Raw genomic sequence first — 22,378 nt, forward strand, 5'->3', positions numbered from 1 at the left:
TCCTTCAAACATTTGAAGATGTTATTTTACCTTTCCTCAACCATCTTTACTTTAGGCTATGTTATACTCAGATTCTTTAACTATATTTCTCTGGGCTCACAAAACCATCCCTGGAAGCTTGTCCCCTGAGAAAATAAAGCCAATCTAAGATTTTGGTGACTCTCTCGAGGATATTTCTCATGGTACGTTTTTATCAGGACTTTCACGTCATCTTAAGAGGGCTTTTCCTCCAGTGAAGTAAGGCAAGTAGATATATGGAGACACTTCTGACTGTTCAGACATGTCAAACACAAGGCCCGGGAGCCGGAGCCGGCCCGTGAAGTGGTTTCATGCGGCCCGTGAAGCCATCCTGGAAAGAGTGAGGGAACGGCCCCCACTGCCTTGGCCCTGGCCCAGAGACCCTCCTTCTGCCAGAGACCCTCAGATCTGTCCCACTCCTGCCCAGGCCCCCATAGGCACCCTTGATGCCAACCATGTAGAGCTGGCCACGCCCACCCAGTAGGCCATACGCACTCTAGCCATGCCCACCCAGTAGGCCACGCCCACCCTGGCCACACCCACCCGGCCCCCTGAGGGCAACCGCAATGCTGATGCGGCCCTGAATGAAATTGAGTTTGACACCCCTTTAGTTCAATACAGATTCAGTGCCAGGATAAAATACTCTCCTCTTTTCCCATCATTGTGAATTCTGCTTAATTCTGTGAAACCTTTCTGTCCTGGAGTGGCGTATTTTATGCCTTTTATATTTTGTTGTTCTGTTTATTGATTGATGTTGCACTCTTCCGTGAAGAAACATAGAGATCGCGGAGTTCATGGGCAGTTTTCCATGCAGGCATCAGCCATATGTTGGAAGCAGATGGTCCCCAGCTGGCAGAAGCATAAAACTTAGTGATTTTCAGAAATCTCAACCAGACAACATTCCTGAGGGATCAGGCTGACGATGGTGATGGTGGGTTAGAAGCAACGAGGAAGGGTGGATCTCTTCTCCAGGCTTGTCATCTAACTTCCTGAATGGATCAATTTAACTGTCATGTAATCCAGAATGCTGGATTAGATAAACTCCTGGTCTGATCCAACTTCTAGGATCTTCTGTGTTCTTAACTTTGTAATCTCCATCCTTTTAAACATCACAAGGCCACTAAGTTCTCTGCTCAGAGAACTATTAGAGATAAATATGAAACTCATCTTTCAGTTTCTGAATCAAACTCATTAAACTAATTTCCACTTTATAAATACTGAATTAATATCCCCTCCCTTTTTTTCCTTTGGGGCTAGAGACAGCTTATGGTGTCATAAATGTAGAACTAAATAGAGATTTTAAAATATACTCCACAATAGCATGAATTAAAACCTAATTACGAGTGCTCAATCTCATTTGAATTTCATTTCTAACATTCAAATACAGAACAAAAAAAATGGAAAAAAGGAGAAAGTCACAAAATCGGCCAGTTTGGGTTTCAGTGATAACCAGCAAAAAAAGTCTCTGTCATTTTGTCCATTTCTAGTTTTTGGAGCCTAATTCAAAAACCTTGTTCAGGTCTTTTGATCTTGGTGGCTGGGATATATTGGACAATATTTAATTTTTCCATCATAGATATTGATTGTCCAGAAGATCACCTTTCCCAAGGACACCAGAAGATTCAAAGATTTCCAGATTAGCTTCTGTGCCATTGATCAGTCCATCCTGCCTTAAACTCTCAGAGCAAAACCCTCATCTGATTACCTGCATCTAAAGATTCCCAATAAGTATGATATTGCCAATGTGATGTTTCCTGGGGTTTATATGATATAGGGAATTCCCCATAATTAGGTGAGAGACATCAATCCTATTACCTTCAGACAGCTGTGGTGAGTGTTGCTGTAATACATGGGTCTCCAAACTTGCAGGAATTGAACATATCTAGTCTAACAAAGAGAAAGACGAGGGGGGACGTGATAGAAGTCTTCTAATATCTCATGGGTTGTCACAAACAAGAGGGAGTCAATCTATTTTCCAAAGCCCCTGAATGCAGGACAAGAAACAACGGATGGAAACTAATCCAGGAGAGAAGCAACCTGGAATTAAGGAGAAACTTCCTAACAGTTAGAACAATTAAACAGCGGAACAGCTTGCCACCAGAAGTCATGGGTGCTCCAACACAGGAGGTTTTTAAGAAGAGATTGGAGAACCATTTGTCTTAAATGTCATAGGATCTCCTGCTTGAACAGGAGGTTGGAGTAGAATATCTATTCTGTTTCTCAGTGTTCAACTCTCATAATTCCTCAGCAAGCATGACCGGCTAGGGAATTCTGGGAGTTGCCATGTTTGGAGACCCCTGACGTAATACTTTGGATCATCTTGTGGAGTGCAACACATCCTTCCCAGAGGCCTTCAGTGATTTGATATGGTCATTCAAACAGATAAACAAACAGGGCCACCACCACCAGCCCCAAAAATTCCCTGGGTGTCAACCCATTGATGAATTCCCCCATTTGGTTGGCTTCATCACTACATCAGAGCGCCCTGTGGTTTGAGCAAATGCACAAATTCATTCAATAGCAGGCACCCCAATCTCCAAGTTCCAGAGATGACGCAGATGAATGCCATTAGGAACTGAAATGGTTGCATTTCCTGACCGCTCGCTCAGTGAATGTGAAATGAAAGAAAACTCAAAATGAGAGTCTGCTGTTGCTTGTTCTGGAGGCTGATTTAACAGCAAACTAAACGCTGTTTTATGTGGCTCGGTGTGGTACTCTGTTATATTATCCACCATGAAACTATATGACTGTATGTTGGAAACTGTAGCACGGCTTTTCTTCTATTGCTTGAAATAATGTCCTCCGGTAAGGGAAACCTAGTAATATGCAAATGTTTTCACTACTGGGAGTTTGCCCAAGGATATAATAAAAAGGGAAGTCCCCCAACACCACCAGCTTAAAAGAAATCCTTGTACAATTATGTTGCACTGAAGATATGTGATGGCTGCAAGATTGTTTTTTTAAGTTAAAGCCACCGAAAAATATCTATTCCTTCATCGTATTCCACCATGTAATGCTCTTATCCCCATCCAATGTCCTCCAGAGCAATTGGACCACAAATTCCATTAATCCAGCATGGACGATTAAGACTTTGTGGGTTGCCACAAAGAAGAGAGAGGTCCACCTATTCTCCAAAGTACTTGAAGGCAGGACAAGAAGCAATGGATGGAAACTCACTAAAGAGAGAAGCAACCTAGAACTAAGGAGAGCTTAAGCTTGCAATAAATCCATATATTCATTTGAACTGCCTGAATTCCCATGCTTGACAGACAGTTGAAGCACAGCTTATGGAGTAAAACACAAAATTGGCTTACCAACCCAGCTGAGCTCAAATTGGGCCTTCCAAATGATTGCTTGGCCCAATGTACAACCAAGTACGTCAGTCATCTTATCATCGCCGTGGTTGGCACCAATGCCTACCTCTGTTGAAACCAAGAAGGTAGCCTGATTTTGAATGCGGCGGTAGGTTTTCCTGCAAAACAAAAAACGAAAACAAAAGCAAAAGTGAATTGGACTTGATTAACAAAGACAATGGAATTGCTAAGGCCAAGAAATTGTCAGTGGGCGCTGTGAACACAGCTTTGTAAGGTAAACAGCTTTTGAGTCTTTCTCCTCCCAGGTGATAAGAAGGCAGAGAATTAAAAGTCAAACAGCTAGATGCTTTGAAAGTCAATCAAAATTAATTAAGAAATTATAATTCGGTCAATAATGCACCAAGAAGTCTTATAATGACCTCGGTTATTCTGTTTAAGTGCAAACAAGATCATCAGTTGTATTTCCCATCCAATGATAAGATCGCTGCCAATTAACTTAAGGCTTAATTAACTCTCTGAGGTGCTGCACTTGAGACGTTTTTCCCATCGTGTGTTTTAACATTCTAATTCCTTATCACAACGGAGTGTGCAATTTCCTGATTTAGGGTTATTATTTCACTAGAGCTGCGGTTATACGTTCCTTGCCATTTTTCATTTAAAGAAGAGGGAAAAACACAACAATATTAAATTATAGCTAATGCTTTCCGAAGGAGGGAGAAAACCCCTTAATAGACTTAAATCAAGTTGAGTGAAGCAGGAAGGCCTTCCTTAAGCATGCGCTAAATTGGGGCCTGGTCTAGTCATAGATAAGCATTTTAAACCCCACTAAACATGCCTAGGGTTCAACTGGATGAGCACAAAACTCTCTTCTCCTCAAAATGAAAGAGAGTGCATCTCTCCTTGTAAAAATCTTCAACCAAGACAATGCAGGTTTCATAACTAAAATCAGCATGACCACATAATATGGCCAGGCATCAAATTCTCCCCCTTTTCAATTAAAATAATTCTCCCTATGCATAAAAATGATTGGTTCACCATGCTTTTTATTCTTGGACCTTGCCACTGTCCTTTTTAGGTCTACAAGCCAATAATATAGTAACAGAATAACAGAGTTGGAAGGGACCTTGGAGGTCTTCTAGTCCAACCCCCTGCTCAGGCAGGAAACCCTATACCATTTCAGACAAATGGCTGTCCAATCTCTTCTTAAAACCTTCCAGTATTGGAGCATTCACAGCTTCTGGAGTCAGGTTGTTCCACAGGTTAATTGTTCTCACTGTCAGGAAGTTTCTCCTTAGTTCCAGATTGGTTCTCTCCTTGATTAGTTTCCATCCGTTGTTTTGTGTTTTGCCTTCACTTGCTTTGGAGAATAGGCTGACCCCTTGCTCTTCATTGTGGCAACCCCTTAGATATTTTTTTCTCAGATGCTCCTTTGCTGGTTCTCCATGCTTTCTTCTCCATTTCTCATCTTCTTAACTGTCCCCACATTATTGCTTGCTGAGCACAGCTCTCTTTCCCTCCAGAACTGACTTGATCAACTGGCCTGGAAAGATGACTTCACAACACCACAAAAGATTGTCTCTTTGGTTTCCAGTCACACCAGCAATTCTCTGGAGCACAACATGACTTTTCTTCTCCAGGTTTTCCTTTCTCCAACCCAGAAGAGGCATCTGATCTTCTACCGTATCTCATTCCATGAAGCTGGAGAACATCTTTCCAACTTTTTTCTGCGTCAGCTTTCTTTAGGGAAGACATGCCCATAACCCGTCTTGTCCTCTGTCTGAAGTCTCACTGGCTGCCCACACTTCACAAACTCAACAGCCTCAAGAGAGCCATTTCCTCCTTCGTGTCTTGGGATTTAACCAACGCTGGAGAAGCTTCCAGCTGCTGGTGAGAAGATTGATCGCACAAACAGGACAGCAGCTACAGGAGGCACCACTTGTTTCTGCTGCGTGGATGGATCAGCCTAAAGACCCCACAGAGAGAAGGTTTTGCCCATATTAATGTGGACATAGCCGTGGATTTAAGTGCACGTAAAACCGAGCTTTGCATCATGCATAGAGTAAGATTCCAATCAATCTTGAATTCATCCCCAGACTGCTCTAACATTTTCCTTGCACTTGGGTGCTTTCCTGAAAGGCACTAAATTATCTGTTTAGAGAGATTAAGCAAGGGGGCTGGAGCACATGCAAACAATAAGTTAAAGGGGCAAACAACACTTTCCTGCTTTACCTTCTCAGCCAAAGTTAAAACCTGCAGCTTCCTCATGCTTTTATTTTTTATTTTTTTTAAAAAAAAACCCTTAAATAAATAAAAGCACGGCAGTTTCTTCGCTTAACAGCCGCAGCAACCACAAAAAAAATCTTTATTGCTATTTTGAGGCATCGTTTCCTTTATGAAAACCAGTATCAAGAGGAATATTATACCCATAACTCGGGTTTGCTAAGAATTAATGCAAGGGAAAATTATGCTAAGGCAACTGAGTGAGTTTAATTGCAGTTCCACTGTATAATATTTTGATGCCACTATAAAAATGCAGAATGAGGACATAACAGCTCTATTAATTGCTAATAAATTTAGAAGGTAAGCATTTGCGACCGGGGGAGAACGCTTCAGCTTTTCTGCCCAGAATTTGTCAAATGTGGGCATCATTTGGTAAATTTCGAGAATGCTGCATATTTACATGGCGCCAACAAAACCATCCATAGTTAATACGAGTAATCCTCGAATCACAACAGCTCATTTAGTGACTGTTTGAAGTTACAACAACACTGGAAAAAGCGACCTCGGGCGAGCACATCCCTGCTAACTCCAGAGGACTCAGATTTCCCCAACAGTCTTGATAACTTTACCTCTTCCACTTAAGCAAGCCGGCCAGCCAGCATCCCAGTGGGGTTTCTCATTTCCCACCCTTATGGGGCCAAGGGTCCATGAATGTTGAAATGCAATACTTTTGGTGGATCAACCTTCCCAAGGGGGGGCCAACCCCTCCTAATTGCTCCATGCATCGGGCCTTTGCTGTTTCCTCCCCACTCCTTCATCTCTGCTGCCACTCCACATTGCTCGCTTCAGTGGGGCTGTGTCCTCCCACCTCAGTCTGTCTGATTTTGGCCAACAGAGAGTCCCTTCCCCCCCCCCCCACCATCTCCAATGTGCCTTCCTGGTTTGATTCCTTTAACAGGCCTCTGGTTAAATGCATGCAGCAATTTCTCTGGAAACAGCCACCGGCATTTTCAATCCTTTCAAAAGTCTCTGGCAGATTTCCCAGAAAAGCAAGACAGGGGTCATTGAAACCAGTTGCCAGGAAGGATAGATAATGTTCTTTCTGAGTTATTTTTTCTGGATCCTCTCCATCGATGAAATAAAGCACACACACACACACACACACACACACACACAAAACCACCACTGCCCCCCAATTCCTCTCTATCAAGACGAGGAGCCAGCACATGGACGATGTTCATGTGCTACTTCCCAGCAATGTTTTTCAAGATCTCCCAGACCATTAGCTCACAGGGTATAATAAGATGGTGGGTTTGTTGTCACTGTAAGTTGGGGGTGGGGGCACGAAGGGAGGCTCAGCCAGTCTCAGTGTATACATGGTTGTACTTTGACAATAAATGGTTCATTCATTCACCATCTAGAAAGTGACTTCAGCACTGAACCAAATTAAGCATGACAGTTCCTTTGGAGCTGATGTCCCCTTGATGGCTCTTCTCCACTTGGATGGTACCCGTATCACTGACCAACAAGAGTTACATCTTCGATTCTGAAGGATCAAAAGAAAAAGAAAAAAAAGCAACCACCACCAAACAAACACAGTGGAGGCACCAAACAGAAGAAGTCCTTGAAAATCGCAAGGTTAGTGCTAACTGTGGTTAATGCTAACTGAACACAGCCTGCTGTGTCCTTCACTTGTTCAGCGCTTTGAGTAAACCTAATGCCCAGTTGACTGTCTATCAGATACCGTAGTCTTGGGTTCTACTCGTGAGGATGGAATAGGCTTTGAATCACAGACTTAGTGGGACTGTGGGCCTGGAGAACAACAGCTGGCCTTACATTCCTCTGTCTGTGGCTTATGCTGGACAGCTCCTCTGAGCTATCTGTCAAACAAAGGAGGATTCTGAATGAGGAGTGTTTTGATTTACACGTCAGGCCTAGTAAAAAGTGGACAGTTGATCAGACTCCTTGTCTCACAATGTGGTCTTAAGAGTGGTGGCTTTGGACCACCAAGAGAATACCGACAGGTCTCTGAATGGCTCGGAACGGAGAACCCTGGGATCAGCCTTGAATTAAGGAGACACTTCCTAACAGCGAGGACAATTAACCAGTGGAACACCTTGTCACCAGAAGTGGTGGGTTGACAAGGTTAGACACCCCTTCTCTAGAGACTGGCCAATCTTCTACAGATGATGATGATCATCTTGGCAATGACAGACTCACCATCCTACCGCCTTCCATTTTGCATTCTTTTCTATCTTAGTGCCGCCTTCCTCTCCCTTTCCTTGAACAGCCAAGGGAATAGAGGAGAAGAAAGCCCCCATATTCAAAGTGTGCCACTTGGGGAGGAAATAAAAACCCAGCGAGAGGAAGTAAGAAGGAACTTGTCACCCCGCACCAAGAAGGCCGTCATTCTCCCGGGCAAAAAGTCTTGGCGTGCGAGCAGAAGAGATGGAGACTGCGTGGCCCTCGCCTGTGCCATCTGCAGCTTCTGATTCTTGCGGGCTTCTTGAACGAGAATCGCACCCGGAGCCAACGTTGTCTCACCTTGTACAGGTGAGCAGTCAGCATTTCTCACCCTCCCCCCCCCAAAAAAAACCCCAGGATCATTTGACAATCAGCCGTATACTGGTCTCTTCCTCCCGAAGTCACACAGAGTCAACCTGTGTTTAACATCAGGCTTATCTTAACATTTACATTACCGAACCATGGATTAAATCATGTGCTGGGCATGGCATAAGGAGGTTTACTTTGTTGCTGGACTCATGCTTACACAGTAGTCAGTGAAAAATAAATACATTAGACGTGAAATGGGGAGGGGGAGGAGGACCTGGGCTCCATCGCCAGCAGGAAGAGGGGGGGTCCTCACCTTAAGGGTATGAAATAATTAGTATCCCTTTTTGTAAGCTTGCAAAGTAAGTGTTTACAATGAGGAGCAGGCACTTTTAAAAATTTATTTATTTGATTTAGATCCCTGTCTTTTCTCCCCCCCCCCAAAGTTCAAGGAAGTGAATGTAAACTGCCTCCTCCATAATTTCCCCACAACGATCCTGCTAGGTAGGCTGGCATGGAGTGAGCTCTATGCCAAGGATGGAGTTGAACTTTGGCTTTACTACGAAGACTTCCATGGTCCTTTCCAGCTTCTTCTTCTCCTTCTCCTTCTCCTTCTCCTTCTCCTTCTTTCTCCCCGATAGTGGTAAATCTCAAAACCGGCCACATGAGGGCCTCTCCAAATGATCTCTGCATCTTTCCAAAAATGACAATTTGAAAGGCATAGCTTGACAGATTGTCACTCTTCACGAAGAAGAAATGTCTGGATCTGATTCCAGGCAAGAAAAGAAAAGAAAAGAAAAACAAACAAATAGATAAAGCAGTGGATCAAAGCTTTTCCCACCCCTCCCATAGCTGATAAATAAGCCAGTAAGCAAAGCGTCTGCAATGTTTGTTGAATTAAATTTCCATCGGAACAAAACGCTGGTTTCTTAAGAGCCTCGGATACCTAACCAGCCAAATCCGTATTTATCTTTAGCCGTTCTCAGTTCTGAACCTGTAACTAACCAGGTGGTTGAGAATTTCTCTGAGTGTTGGATTCAAATGAGAGCAGTTTCTCTATGAAATAGAGGAATTGGTCGGGTCACTCAGCCTATCTTTTGAGAAAAACTCTGTCTGCTATAACAGACCCTGGTTTCACCTTGGCTTTGGGTAAGGTGTGGATGGAACCACTACTCAATCTGTACATTAATATTTCATCCCAACTCAGGTAACGACGGTCAGTTTGAGACACCTAAGCTGGACGACCCAACGCTGCATTCACACAACACAAGCACTTGCCCAGGTCCTCGGAATGGGGGCCCAAGAAGACTTTCTCCCCCAGGAAGAGCTTTCCTACCTTGCCAACCAGTCGTCCCCAAACGGGGGAGGGGAGAGGAGGACTTCAGCTCCCACATTCTCAGACCCCAGGGAGACCACAAACACACACACACACACACCCCAATATCTAGCAAGGAGGGTAGCTGTGTTTTTGTCCTCTTGGAAGAAGCCGGCCTTGGGGAAGGGTCAGCTCGCGCGGGAAGCGAGTTCCTCCCTTCCTCTGGACTGCTTGAGAAGCAGTTCAGACGACGCGGCTTTTGTTTCCTTCGGGCAGAAAAGCGTGGGGTGGGGAGGGGGCGGGCAGAAGAACCCTGGAGAGCTACGCTGCTCCCTGGCGCCGCCCCTCGGCCGAGAGCGGGGCGGAGCCCGACGACCAGGCTGCAGACGCGTGTCTTCCCTACGTGGGAACGCGCCCCTGCCCCTCCTCCTTTTTCCTCCTCCTCCTCCTCCTGGCTCCTCCCCTTCAGCTGAGCGGTGGCTTCAGCTTCCCCAGCCAGCCAGCCAGGCGGCAGGAGGCAGCCCCGCTCCCCGAGCAGGCGGCGGCGGCGGCGGCGACCGCCTTCTCGCTCTCCCCTCCCACCGCCGGCCAGTCCTCTCGCGGCGCGGCGCGGCGGCTGGGCGCAGAGGCAGCCCGGCTCGCTTGCCTGCCTGCCTGCCTGCCTGCCTGCCCCATGCCTTCCTCGCCCCCCGCCCCTGCCTCCTCCTCCTCCTCCTCTTCCTCCTCCTCGCCGCCGCCGCTGCAGCCCTGCCCCGGAGCCTTCGCCTAGCCCGGCGGAGGAGAAGCGGGGGCGGCGCCTGGCTCGGCGGTCGCCCGCGATGGATCTATTCGACTTTTTCAGGGACTGGGATCTGGAACCGCAGTGGTAGGTAGCCCCACGCCGGCCGCGAGGGAAGCAGGGGAGGATGGGTCGGGGTGCCAGCGCCGGCAGGATGCGCAGCATGCCCCCTGGGGTCTGCTTTGGAAGAGGGTGGGGGGGTGTAGGAATTGGAAGGGGAGGGGGATAAAGCCCCCCCCCTCTAGGTCTTTCCAAAGCCAGATTTGAGAAGCCTTTGTTGCATCTATCATTCCTCCACCCCCCACGCCCCAGCCGTCTCCCTCTTTCTTTCTGTCGGGCTCTCTTTGATTTCGCGTCGGCTTGGCCGAGAAAGAAAACTCTCCCAGGCGGCGGCAGCAGCAGCAACAGCCCGGGCCGAGCCGTGCCGAGCCGTGCCGAGCCGAGCCGAGCCGCGCGTCGTGGCGCGCACGGGGGTCTCCTTTCGCGGGATGTTCCAAGTTCCCAGCGGTCTTCTTGGGAAGCGGGCGGCGTTCCCTGGAGAAAGGAGGGGGGAGGGGTGTTTAGGGACTTTTCCTCCCCTCCCAACACACACACACACACACACACACACACACACACACTGACCCCCCCCCCCTCCCCTCCTCTCCATCCTATGCCCATCCGCCGCTGCTGCGCCCTTGAACCCAAGTTGGAGCAGGTCGACGTGCCCCTCCCTTCCCGAAATGAAGAGGAACGGATCCCCGGGAGACAACCCCTCCCCTCCACCCCCCACCCCCCGACCCTTTGCATTTCCCGCAGGTTGCTTTTGCAAAAATGCGGCCCCGGTGCAAAAAAAAAAAAAAACCAAAAAAAGCGGTCTGCGGGATCCCATCTTTCCATCCGGTTCCCCGCTCCGAAACGCCCTTCTTTTCAACTAAAAAAAAAAAAAAGTCTTGAAAATACAGAGAGTTGAAAAATGTTGTGAGCTTTTGGGGGGGGAGGGGAGAAGAGAAATGTGTTTTTTGCAAAAATGGGGAACTTCTTTTCCTACAGCCCGCGCGCCCCACCTCGCAAATAGCTGAGCTTAAGTTATGCCCAGATATTTCAAGACCTCAGGTTGGTCGGATTCCGTGCGTGGAGACGCCGATTTTTATTTTATTTTTATTTTATTTTTTTTAAAAATATTATTATTATTATTAATTATTATTATTATTATTATTATTATTATTATTATTATTATTATTATTATTATTATTATCATTATTATTATTATTATTATTATCATTATTATTATCATTATTATTATCATTATTATTATTATTATTATTATTATTATTATTATTTTGCAAAAAACAGTTTTGAACTCGGGGGGGGGGGGGGAAACAGGGATGCTTGGATGCCTGGGAAATAATTTGGAACGATCTTTGCCAGTATTTGGGCTTGCTTGATGTTGGAGTTTGCCAAGCGAACAAGTGTGTCGTAATTTGTGTTTTTCCTGGAGACTGGGGGAAATAATCACGAGACGGATAATAAATAATAATTATAAAATGGGATCCAGACTGTGTCCCTTCCAACGAGGCTGCAGATTGTTCACAAACTTAAAAAGGAAGGAGGGAATTAAAAGAAGCGGGTATTTTGGCAGGTCCGCTTTGCAAATGCCTGGAAGGTGTTGGCTTAGGTGTTTTGCTGATTTGTGGAGTTGTTATGAATTGTGAGTCACAATCATCACCTTTTAAAAAAAGAGAGAGAGAGAGAAAGGAACACCTTTGCCGGTAAAGCTGCTCCTGACATTTTGCCAAACACGCTGTAGCTGCCTGGCTGGGAATTCCCTAAAATGTGTCAAGTTGTATTTATTTTATTGTAGTTTATTTTTCACAGCACCTAAAAAAAAATAAAAGCCAGCCATTTATGGAAACCATAAATTACTCCATATCGGAATCTTCCTGCCAGCGCAGTGGGTTTGAGGAATAGTTTTTTATCAGTTCTGTGTAAACCCATCACATTATGTTGCTTAATAACCACGCTGTTGTTACTTAAAAGTAATAATCACAATAAAATTAGCACTCAATTAAATATGCCGCTCCACAGTATCTTTACCCTGCCAAACTAATTTATTTTCGCAGACAGCTGATAACCGCTGTATTGCTACTCAAACAGTATTTGCATACAATTTGCCTAATTTATGGTGTGGGTAACATCATTAATTTAATAGAAGCTGTTACAACCGTGCGTGGAGGTGTCATCTGAAAAGCAAAGCATGTTCCCTTGTTTATCGAGTCTGACGCGGGTATTTTTTGTAACTGATCAGATGGTGAATGTTCAAAAGGTGTTTTGTGTGGTGGGGGGGAAGAGATGGTCTCGCCTAGCCTTTGATTTCAGAGATGGCCGAAGGTGCTTATGAGGCTTCAGATTATCTGGCCAGATATTGTTTGCTTTCCTCGGTGGCATTTAATCTTCGGGAGGAAAGGTTGGGGGGTGTTGAAGAATTTATCCTTCTGCTTGGGTCTGTTTCCCAGCACGGACTAAAGAAATCCTCAATTCTGGGTTTTCTGGGTTGCGGTGAGAGACAAAAAGTCCTCAGATTGAATCGGACTGGGTTGGTGGCCTAGCCTACCCCAGCCTGGTGGGTAATCCATTTTTGGAGACTGGACTTTGCAGCCATGTTGTGCGTTGGCTAAGCGAGGGCATCTAGATGACCTTGGTTAATTTGGGAAAAGTTCAGCAGGTACGTCCTTTGGTGGAAAACCATCTGGAAATTATAGCTGGTTAGACTGGGAAGCTTAAAAAAAAAACATCCTCAGAAGATGAGGACAGCCAACCTCTTGCATATCTTCCTGACCAAGCCATATGGACCTGCGCATGAAGGCCTCAGAGGTTGAAGAAGATTTAAGCTTATTGGTGATGGTGACTCCACGTCTCCACTTAAGTATCCTGACCAAACCAGCTTATGGTACAATTTCATGTCTAGGAGGAAGTCTTTTGCCCTGCAGTGCGGCTTTTGAAGCCTTCCCAGCTTCATTGCAAGGCGTCCCGCTGACATCCAGAAAACTTTTCCCTATGTATAAATGGGGCTGCATTCTCAGTAAAATAGCACCCAAAGCTTTAGCATCAGAGAGATTTCGGACTTTTGCAATCTAATTAGTGCCACGGGGAAGCTCTGGAAACTGTCTTTTGTCCATTGTTAGAATACAACTAGTCCTCAACTTACGATGGCAATTGATTAGCCCAAAATTGCTGTTGCTAAATGAGACCCTTGCTAAGTGACTTTTGCCCCATTTTACAACCTTGACTTCGCTTGTCAGAAGGTCGCAAAAGGGGAATCACGTGACCCCCGGGACATGTCATAAATACGAGTCCGTTGCCCAGGATCTGAATTTTGATCATGTGACCATGGGGATGCTGCAACAGTCATAAGTGTGGAAAATGGTCATAAGCAGTGGTGGGATTCAGCTGGTTCACAACGGTTCGGTAGAACTGGTAGCTAAATTTTGTTGAGTTCCGAGAACCGGCTGAACTCATGCTGCTTCTGGAAGTCCGTTCTAGGCCTCAGAGGCCTGGAGGAGGTCTCTCAGGCCTAGAATGGCCCACCAGAAGTGCGTGGATGTCACTTCCGGAAGTACAATCTAGGCCTCAGAGGCCCAGGCCTGCATCCACGCAGAGAACATCCACCCAGATGTTCAAGGATTAGAATCCCACCACTGCTCCTAAGTTACCTTTTTGTCAGGGCTGTCGTAACTTTGAACGGTCGCTAAATGAAGAGTTGTAAGTCAAGGGCTACCTGCACCAAGACCGTACCTCAAACAACAACATAGGTTGATGGGTTGAAAACTCTTGAGGAAGATTGACGCAATAGCCAGGCCTCAATTTTGGTGGTACATCCAGAGACCTGTGGACTCTGGGAGAGGAAAGGATCGTTTTAAGTTTCCAGGAAGGTCTATTTGGGCGAGAGCTGGGATTGTTTGGGGCAGAGAGCTGGGGCTTGGATTTGCTTCGTTGCTGGATCGGTAGGAAGGACCGCATCTTGTGTCACGCTCTGAAAAGCAGAATATGCAGATAGTCCTTTCTAAATATAACCAGCTCGGGGAACAGAAAGTCAGCGCTTGCAAGATTGATGGCTCCGTTGCCAGTTGCAGAAGAAACCTCCATTGTTGTTTTGTTCAGGTTCCTGAAAAAGACCACCCTGAATTCACTGGGTGGCAAACAGAGGCTCCTGAACAAGAGTGTGAGGAAAAGTTGACTTTGATGTTCAGATCAGCTCGTGCAGGGGTGGCACCAATTTCCCCAACTCCAAAGCTCAGTTTGAATACACACAGCCGCCTGTCTTCGTCTCAAGCCAGCCTTCTGAGTCAGGACAAGCCTTCGGGGAGCAGGATCTGCCCAGGGCTCTAGGTGGCTTCAGGGGAGCCCAAGGTCCTCCATTAATGTGATATCCATTTTGGCCATTATCACCCCTCAGTTGTATAATGTAGCCTGATGAGGTTGACACACAACTGATCTCTGCTCCAAGGTGCTTATGAGATTTTAAGGCGTGTTGTAGACTGGGGTTGCAGATTTAAGATTTTTGGGAAGGCCGAGGAAGAGCTGTATAAATAAGATCAGTTTTGGAAAGGGTTTAATCAGAAGAAGCAGAGGAAAGTGCAAGGGATCCAGATATTGTAAGGAATGTCATTTTAGGGAGCAGTAAAGGTCCTCAGTGCACACATGTTTTCTCCACAACTTTCAGTTTGTGCTTACAACTCTGTGGGGTAAGTAGGGTTGAGTTGGTTGGTTTCTATGCCTCCTAGAAAACCTTGGCTAATTTGAACCATGGTCTACTTTATTCTGTGCTTTCATACGGAAGACTGATGCTTTTCCAAATTCTCTCTCTCTGTCTCTCTCTCTCTCTCTCTCTCTCTCTCTCTCTCTCTCTCTCTCTCTCTCTCTCTCTCTCTCTCCATTCATTGCTGGAAGATTTGAAGGTTAGACAGCCATTGTCCAGAAGAATAAAGGGTATACAGCCTGAGCAGGGGGGTGGACTAGAAGACCTCCAATGTCCCTCCCAACTCTGTCATTCTGTCATTTGTTTATTTCATTTGCTATGAAATTTATTTGCTACCCATCTCATATCAGATCACTCTGATTTCCATTCCGCACAACAGCCGCTCAATTTCCTTTGGAAATGCTATCGGTGAAAGCATTCAGTAGAAGCCACAGGATCGCTGGGTGAGTCATGAGACCTTCACCCCAAAGGTGCAAATGACATTGCTAGCATCACTTGGACAATGGCCTCATCCCTCCCAACGATGTCATTTTCCCTCTTGCCCTCCTATGACAATGGGGCAGCGCTGTGGTTAAGTGGTTCGAGCTCCACGTGATGGGGTGAGCTCCTGTCCTCGCTCCACCTCCTTCCTACCTAGCAGTTCAAAAGCATGCGAGTAGATAAATAGGTACCACTTCGATGGGAAGGTAACAGCGCTCCATGACATCATGCTGGCCACAGGACTGTGGAAATGTCTTTGCCAGCACTGGCTCAATGGCCTTGAAACTAAGATGAGCACAGCCCCTATAGTTGGCAACAACTAATGGAGTAAAATCTGCAGGAACTCCTTCACCTTTGCCTCCTGTGACAGCTATGTAAGAAATTATGGGGGTGTAACTTTAGGATGTCCTAAAATCTAAGCATCCATCAAGAGAGAAATCAATTATCCTGCAAATTCTCTATCTTAAACCCCTTCTTTATCTTTGGATGCTCATCCAAACTTTGGTGATAAAAATGGTGCTGAAGCATAAAGGAAAAGAAACGCTAGAACATCATATTTGAGCTTAAACAGGACTTGGAGCGATGGACCTTGGATAAAGAAATTATCTCCTTCGGAACACAATTCCTTGTTAGTAGTATATTGTTATGGTGGACTTCTCTTACACCGCTGTGGTACGGAATGCCATCTAATAGGTTACTGTGCAATCCTGGACAGATTCCTTGGGAGTAAGACTGATGCAATTTGACAGGCCTTCTGGGAAAAGTGGGTCAGTGCTGGAGAATTTAATGATGCTTTAGGAGACAAGAAGATGAAGCACAGCTGTTGGTGAAAGCCTGAACTTCAACTCCCAGAATTCCCAACTGCTGGCTTTCAATTAAGGAGCAAAAAAAAAAGGCAGGCAAGAAACCACTCTCTTCCTAATGTTAAAATGAAGTGAGTCCTTCTCTTAAAAGCTAGCCTTTTTTTGTTTCTTCTTGTTTTGGGAGGCACGATTTTAAAAGAACTTGATTTACATAGGGCACCAACAGTAGACCAATTACATCAAACTGAGAAAATAAGCATTTATAGAAGGAGCTTAAACTCACCAAATGCGTTGGTAAATAAAAAGGACAAGGGGTTGGCTGGGGGGAGGGTCTATAGAGTGCAGACCAGATCATTGTCCAAAGTTAGATTCCTTTCTGCACAGGGATTGGGAGCCAAACAGATTTCCTGAACCAGGAGCAGGAAAATCCATCTGTGGACCTCATCCAGTCATAGCCCATCCATAGAATATTCCCATTCTCCAATTTTCCTTACTTGCTCCAAAGTCTTGATCAGACTGTGATCATGAACCTACATCTACAAAAGATTGCATTAGGTGCTTTGTTGATAATATGTTTTATTTTATTTGGTCATTTTAGTAAATTATTTAGCAATAATTAACTGGTACCTATGGGGGCATAGCCAAATCTACCCCTTTGGTTCTGGAAGGAGAAAGTAAAGGGAAGTGCGCAGTTGTCACACAAGGCACGTGGAAGTCACCGAAAGTTTGAGTTTATATTTCAGAGCTTAATTTATTTGACAGATTATTCCCCGCCCGCCCCCAAATTATGATTGAAGAACTGCAGTTTCTTTTGGATTTATTTTGATGAGGATAAAAGAAAAAAAGAAGGAAGGAAGGAAGGAAGGAAGGAAGGAAGGAAGGAAGGAAGGAAGGAAGGAAGGAAGGAGGATAAGAGAGAGAAAAAGAAAGAAAGAAAGAAAGAAAGAAAGAAAGAAAGAAAGAAAGAAAGAAGGAAGGAAGGAAGATAAGAGAAAGAAAGAAAGAAAGAAAGAAAGAAAGAAAGAAAGAAAGAAAGAAAGAAAGAAAGAAAGAAAGAAAGAAAGAAAGACTTACCAGACTCATGGTATGTAGTTAATGAATTAAGATCTGTCCAAATAAGCAATTGAAACTAAGTTAATTAAATAAAATAAAATGGTTTGGTTGCAGGACTAGGGGTGGGGCAGGCAGGAAGAGAAGTGTGTGTGTGGAGGGGGGGAGAGATTCTACTGTAATTTATTACATTCTTCCTAGGATGGCAAAGAATGTTGAACCAGAACTGGATCTCCATCTTTTGTAGACAGGAGATCTTGATGCATTGAAATGGCAAAAGTGGGGGCAGCAACAGCTGAAATGTTTTGCTAATAAGTAATTGGAGGAGGTTGCAATTCTTAAAAATAAAGAAATCCCTGAGGCCCCTTGCAAAAGATTGAACTATCGAGTGGTGTGCCTGCACGTAGGTAGAGAGAATATGCTTTTGGGGAGGCTTATTCTGGATGATTTTTTTATAGCTATTGGCTGAATTATGGGCCTGCAATTCCCCACAGAAATTAACAGGGCTATGGAAGCAGAGTAAGAAGTGTGCTGTCATGCACCAAGTATTTGCTGCTAGTAGAAATTCACATGGTTTGCATCACAGTCTCGGCATGTTGAAGCGGAGCCAAGGAGAAGACCCAGGACTAGATTACCGTGGGTAATCTAGCCCTCCAGATGTTGTTGGACTGCAACCCCTAATATTCTGCAGGCTACTTGCTAAGCATTGTGGGAGATGAAGTCCATTTGCCTGGAAGTTACCCCGATTGGGCAAGATTATTCTGGATGACCCACGATTTTGATTCATAATGTGGACAGCCTCAGCTTTAACCCAGAATTATAATTTTCTGCATTCAAATGTATTAGCTGAGAAAGGCGGTTGCCATATACCAGCGGTAGGCAACCTTGGCTCTTTTATGACTCGTGGACTTCAACTCCCAGAATTCCTGAGCCAGCATGGCTGGCTTAGGAATTCTGGGAGATGAAGTCCACGAGTCATAAAAGAGCTGAGGTTGCCTACCCCTGCCATGTACCTTGAAAGGTATATTCACCAAATTGGGGGATACTGCTATAATAGAATCTAAGTATCTTCTGCCTCAGTTCTCATCTTTCCCCTGAGGTTGATTCAATCAGCTTTGATAGAAGACATCATGGTGTTTGTTGGCTGAAGCCTCCCCTCCTTTGGGGAGTTCGCCCTTTTCTTTTGCTTCTTTAGACCCATAATCCTTGTCTCCTCTCTTATGGGCTTCCTGCTTTGTTCCATCTAACCACTGGTCTCCACCATGAAGACCTGCCCTTGTGGCACTAACGGACCTCTCTTTGATGGAGTTGACAAACTCCTCCCGGCTTCAGGGCTTCATGGTGTGTGGGTGTAAAGTATTAGAACTTCTGTATGTTATGAGTTTTGGTTAGCTTAAGCAAATATTTATTTAAAAATAGCTGCAGTTTCAGTGTGCTACAATGGCCAGACGGAAGCCTGGAGGAATAGATGAAAACAGAAACACAAAAAAAGCTTCTTCTCTGAAAGGACAACTGGTGAATGGTGCTTACTAATCACTTGTTGAAATTGCTCTGGTGTCTCTTGGCCACAGGCTGTCTGACCCTTATTGTTGGCAGACTAATAGAGATGTCTTAGGGATAAAAGGATGACATGAAGAAGGGGGAGAAAGAGAGCAGGGCAAAAGAAGCAAGTGTCTTAGCAGCAAGGATTAGAAGTCTTCTTTGGCCAACTTTTAACAAAGCTGCAAACCCGAACTGAGATATGTATGGATGTTGGTCAGCTGAGTAATTCACAGCCCAATGAAACTTCAATGAAGCTTTTTCCCTAAGACGGAGGAGGGAATCCACCTTTGCTTCCCAGATATTTGGAGCTATAATTTCCATAAGCCACAATCAGCATGGTCTGCAGTCAGACTTCAAGGAGAGGTACCCAAGTTCTCTGGACTGCACAAAGTGACCTCAGCTCCTTCCCTCCCATGTACGCTTCATAAATAGGAATATCTTGACTATTAAGTTTTGGATTCTGGACAGGTTTCAAATCTGAATACCTGCGACTTCTGCACACAGCATATATACTTCCCTACTGGAGTACTAAAGGAGCAGTGGTATTTTCTCTGGCTTCCATATTTCTATAAAGTCCCCAGGAAGCATCTAAAAAAAAAGGACCTTCTCCCTGGAGTCTTTTTTCAAGTTTGGGAAGCTGTCCGTGTTCTTATTTTCTTTCTTTATTCTTGTTTGCAAATATGTAAGAAGCCAAGGAAAGGGACGCGGTGGCTCAGTGGGTTAGGACGCTGAGCTTGTCGATCAGAAGGTTGGCAGTTTGGCGGGTCGAATCCCGAGTGCCGTGTAACAGAGTGAACGCCTGTTACTCGTCCCAGCTTCTGCCAACCTAGCAGTTCGAAAGCACGTAAAAATGCAAGTAGAAAAATAGGGACCACTCCGGTGGGAAGGTAACAGCGTTCCGTGCGCCTTTGGGGTCTAGTCATGCTGGCCACATGACCACGGAGACGTCCTCGGACAAGCGCTGGCTCTTCGGCTTTGAAACGGAGATGAGCACCGGCCCCTAGAGTCGGAAACGACTAGCACGCAAGTGCAGAGGAACCTTTATATATATATATCCTGTCAAATCCTGTCTTTTGCTTAACCGTACTAAGTGAGAACAGATGGCATTTGCAAAAGGTATAATCCTGTGAATTGTTTCACTGGCCTTGTTGAGCTAAAGGGACCCAGAAACCTTCACTCTTTTTCTAGTCTGATTCTAAGGAGCAAAGGGAACATTAGCAGATTTTAGATCTTGCTTCGCAGGAGATTCCAGATTTGTTTGTTTTTTCCTCCTTACCTGTTAAAAAAATGTTGGCTTGCGACAAGGAGATCAAGGGTTCACGTATTGCACTGACATCTCATTTGCTTCACCATCGTTTATTGGATTAAGCCACAGTGCTAAGCCATATGGCTGAAATGGCATAGACACAGAGGTAATAAAAACATTTTTTTTTAAAAAAAATAGTTGCAATTCCATGGCCATTAGAAGATGCCATAGGTGACTTTGGTGTCTCCCTCCCTCCCTCCTTCCCTCTCTCTTTCACTCATTGCTTGTTATATTAAAAAAGGCAGGAAAAAAGGAAGAAGAGGAGGAAGAAGAGGAGGAGGAGGAGGAGGAGGAGGAGGAGGAGGAGGACTTGCAAACCACAATAGCTGTGTCAATGCATCACACTAAGCAACGGGAGTTTTCCCCCCAGCCAGCTAGAAGGATGCAGAATACTGTCAGATAACATCATGATATTCCGAGAAATTTAGTGGGGCATTTATTCTCCAGCTCGTTCTTTAGCACCTTAGTTTGGGTTTAACTTCATAATATCCGGTGTTCAGGCGACTGATGGCTTCTGATAGATCTTACCTGAGTTCCTCCCTCATCTCTTGCTCTTTGGGGTGATGTAAAGGAAAGGGTGCATGCTCCTTTTGGGGGCTATTTAAAATGGTTTTACCTGAAATGTGGCAATCAGTTAGGTTGGGAAAGCTATTTTTGCACACGTAGGGAGAGATGAGCTACCAAGATTTTTTATGTGGTCCCGTATTTCTCTTCTGGCTGTTGCAGATCACTTGTGTTTTGTCCTTTGAACTATGGTGGAGAAGACAACGGATTTCAAAATAAAAATAAAAACAACATTCATTGGGGGGTGGGTTGCCCCAAAGGGGATAGGCAAGTGTTTTTTGGAACCCAAAGTGTCAAACAGTTCTGTCCTTGTCACTTGAGAGGGAATTGTTTCGCTGGGGTTAACAAAGACCTGCAGAATTGCTGCAGAGAGGTTTAGCGACGTGTGACCCATAAAATCTTTAAAGTGATCGGACAGATGTGGCACCATAAAATCTGCTGCTTGTCTCTTAGTAAATGGTCTGGCTTAAGTGGCTGCACAACATAAGTGAAGGGTGAGTAGATCAGGTCGAAGTTGCAAGAACTGACAACGGCCAACTTGTCGAGGAGCCAGTTTCATGGATGATACAATCCTGACTTCACTCCTAAGAAGAGATAAGGCCAGCAGGATTTGTCAGTTGGCTTTCTGTTGAGACAAGGTGATGCTGATGTTATCCGTTCAGTTGTGGCTGACCCTTGGTGATTTTATGGGCCAGGTCTCTCCACATCTTTCGAACTTGCACTACTTGAGTTGTTCTATGCTTTGGCTGCTGTCAACTGGGATGGTGTCCAGCCACCATGTTCTTTGATGGCCAGGTTTTCCTTTTACCACTAACTCTTCCAAAACATAATTGCTTTCTCCAATGAATTCTACTGCATAAGTGAGAAGCAGTTTTGTGGTTTTGCCTTCTAACGACATGTCTGGCGTTATGCGTTCCAGTACTTGCTGGAATTTTTGCTGTCTAGGGACAAAAACAAGGTAGACACCAGTTTTTCATGGTTGTGACAAATGTTGGTGGGCCTCCATAGCATGCCCAACCTGGACTGTTAGTAGCCATCTTGGCTGGATCATATATTTGAATTGTTACCCATTTTTGCAGGTTTCATGGAAAATCGAGGTGAAAGATGATCCCATTGCAAATTTCTTTCCATTGTGACTTGTGTGGTGGAATGCAGTCTGGATTCCCAGGAGGGAGGGAAAGTCTGCCTTGTTGGGAGAAGAGGTTTAAGAAGGCTCCTCCCTAGAAGTTCTCAGGGTATTAGTTTGGCAAGATTTGTCTCTACAGGGGGAGGAACAATAAAGGGTAGTACTCAGAAGTAATTCCAGATGTCTTGCTTGGATCTTGGGGCCTGACAGATAGCATGCCACAGTAGGCTAGTATCCCTGGCCCCATGCTGAAGCCTGGAGGAGTGGCTTACCTTAGGCAGTGGACCAATTGCTTCAAATCTCAATTTAAACTGGGAACTCAACGGCTTCTACACGTCATCCTTCCTGGTGATTTTTTTTTCTCGCAGCACCATGGGACCACACGGTGATTGAGCACCACCCTTTGCACTCATTCACCATTTTAGATACCTAATTGACTTGCAGCTGACTCTGCAAACTTCTGGGGTTCACCTCCCTGATTGCAGAGCTGCTTGGGGGGGTTTGATTGACCAGCTTTGATCTTCCGGATGAAGGCGAGACGATGCGGGCTGATGCTCACTTGAGGTTTTAGGTT

At 45.2% G+C, this 22,378-nt stretch overlaps 1 protein-coding gene across 1 annotated transcript in view; it reads left to right on the forward strand.

Annotated features, from left to right (window-relative positions):
* The first annotated feature begins 10,177 nt into the window (after positions 1-10,177).
* Positions 10,178-22,378, forward strand: part of AFF2 (ALF transcription elongation factor 2) — a 178,206-nt gene continuing 166,005 nt past the window's right edge. The window contains exon 1 of the mRNA XM_083371765.1: positions 10,178-10,282. Coding sequence (XP_083227891.1) covers positions 10,236-10,282 — 47 coding nt within the window. The 5' untranslated portion in view covers positions 10,178-10,235. The remainder of the gene's footprint in view (positions 10,283-22,378) is intronic.

The sequence above is a fragment of the Vipera ursinii genome (genome assembly GCF_947247035.1).
Source record: "Vipera ursinii genome assembly, chromosome: 12".
Classification (NCBI taxonomy): Eukaryota; Metazoa; Chordata; class Lepidosauria; order Squamata; family Viperidae; genus Vipera; species Vipera ursinii.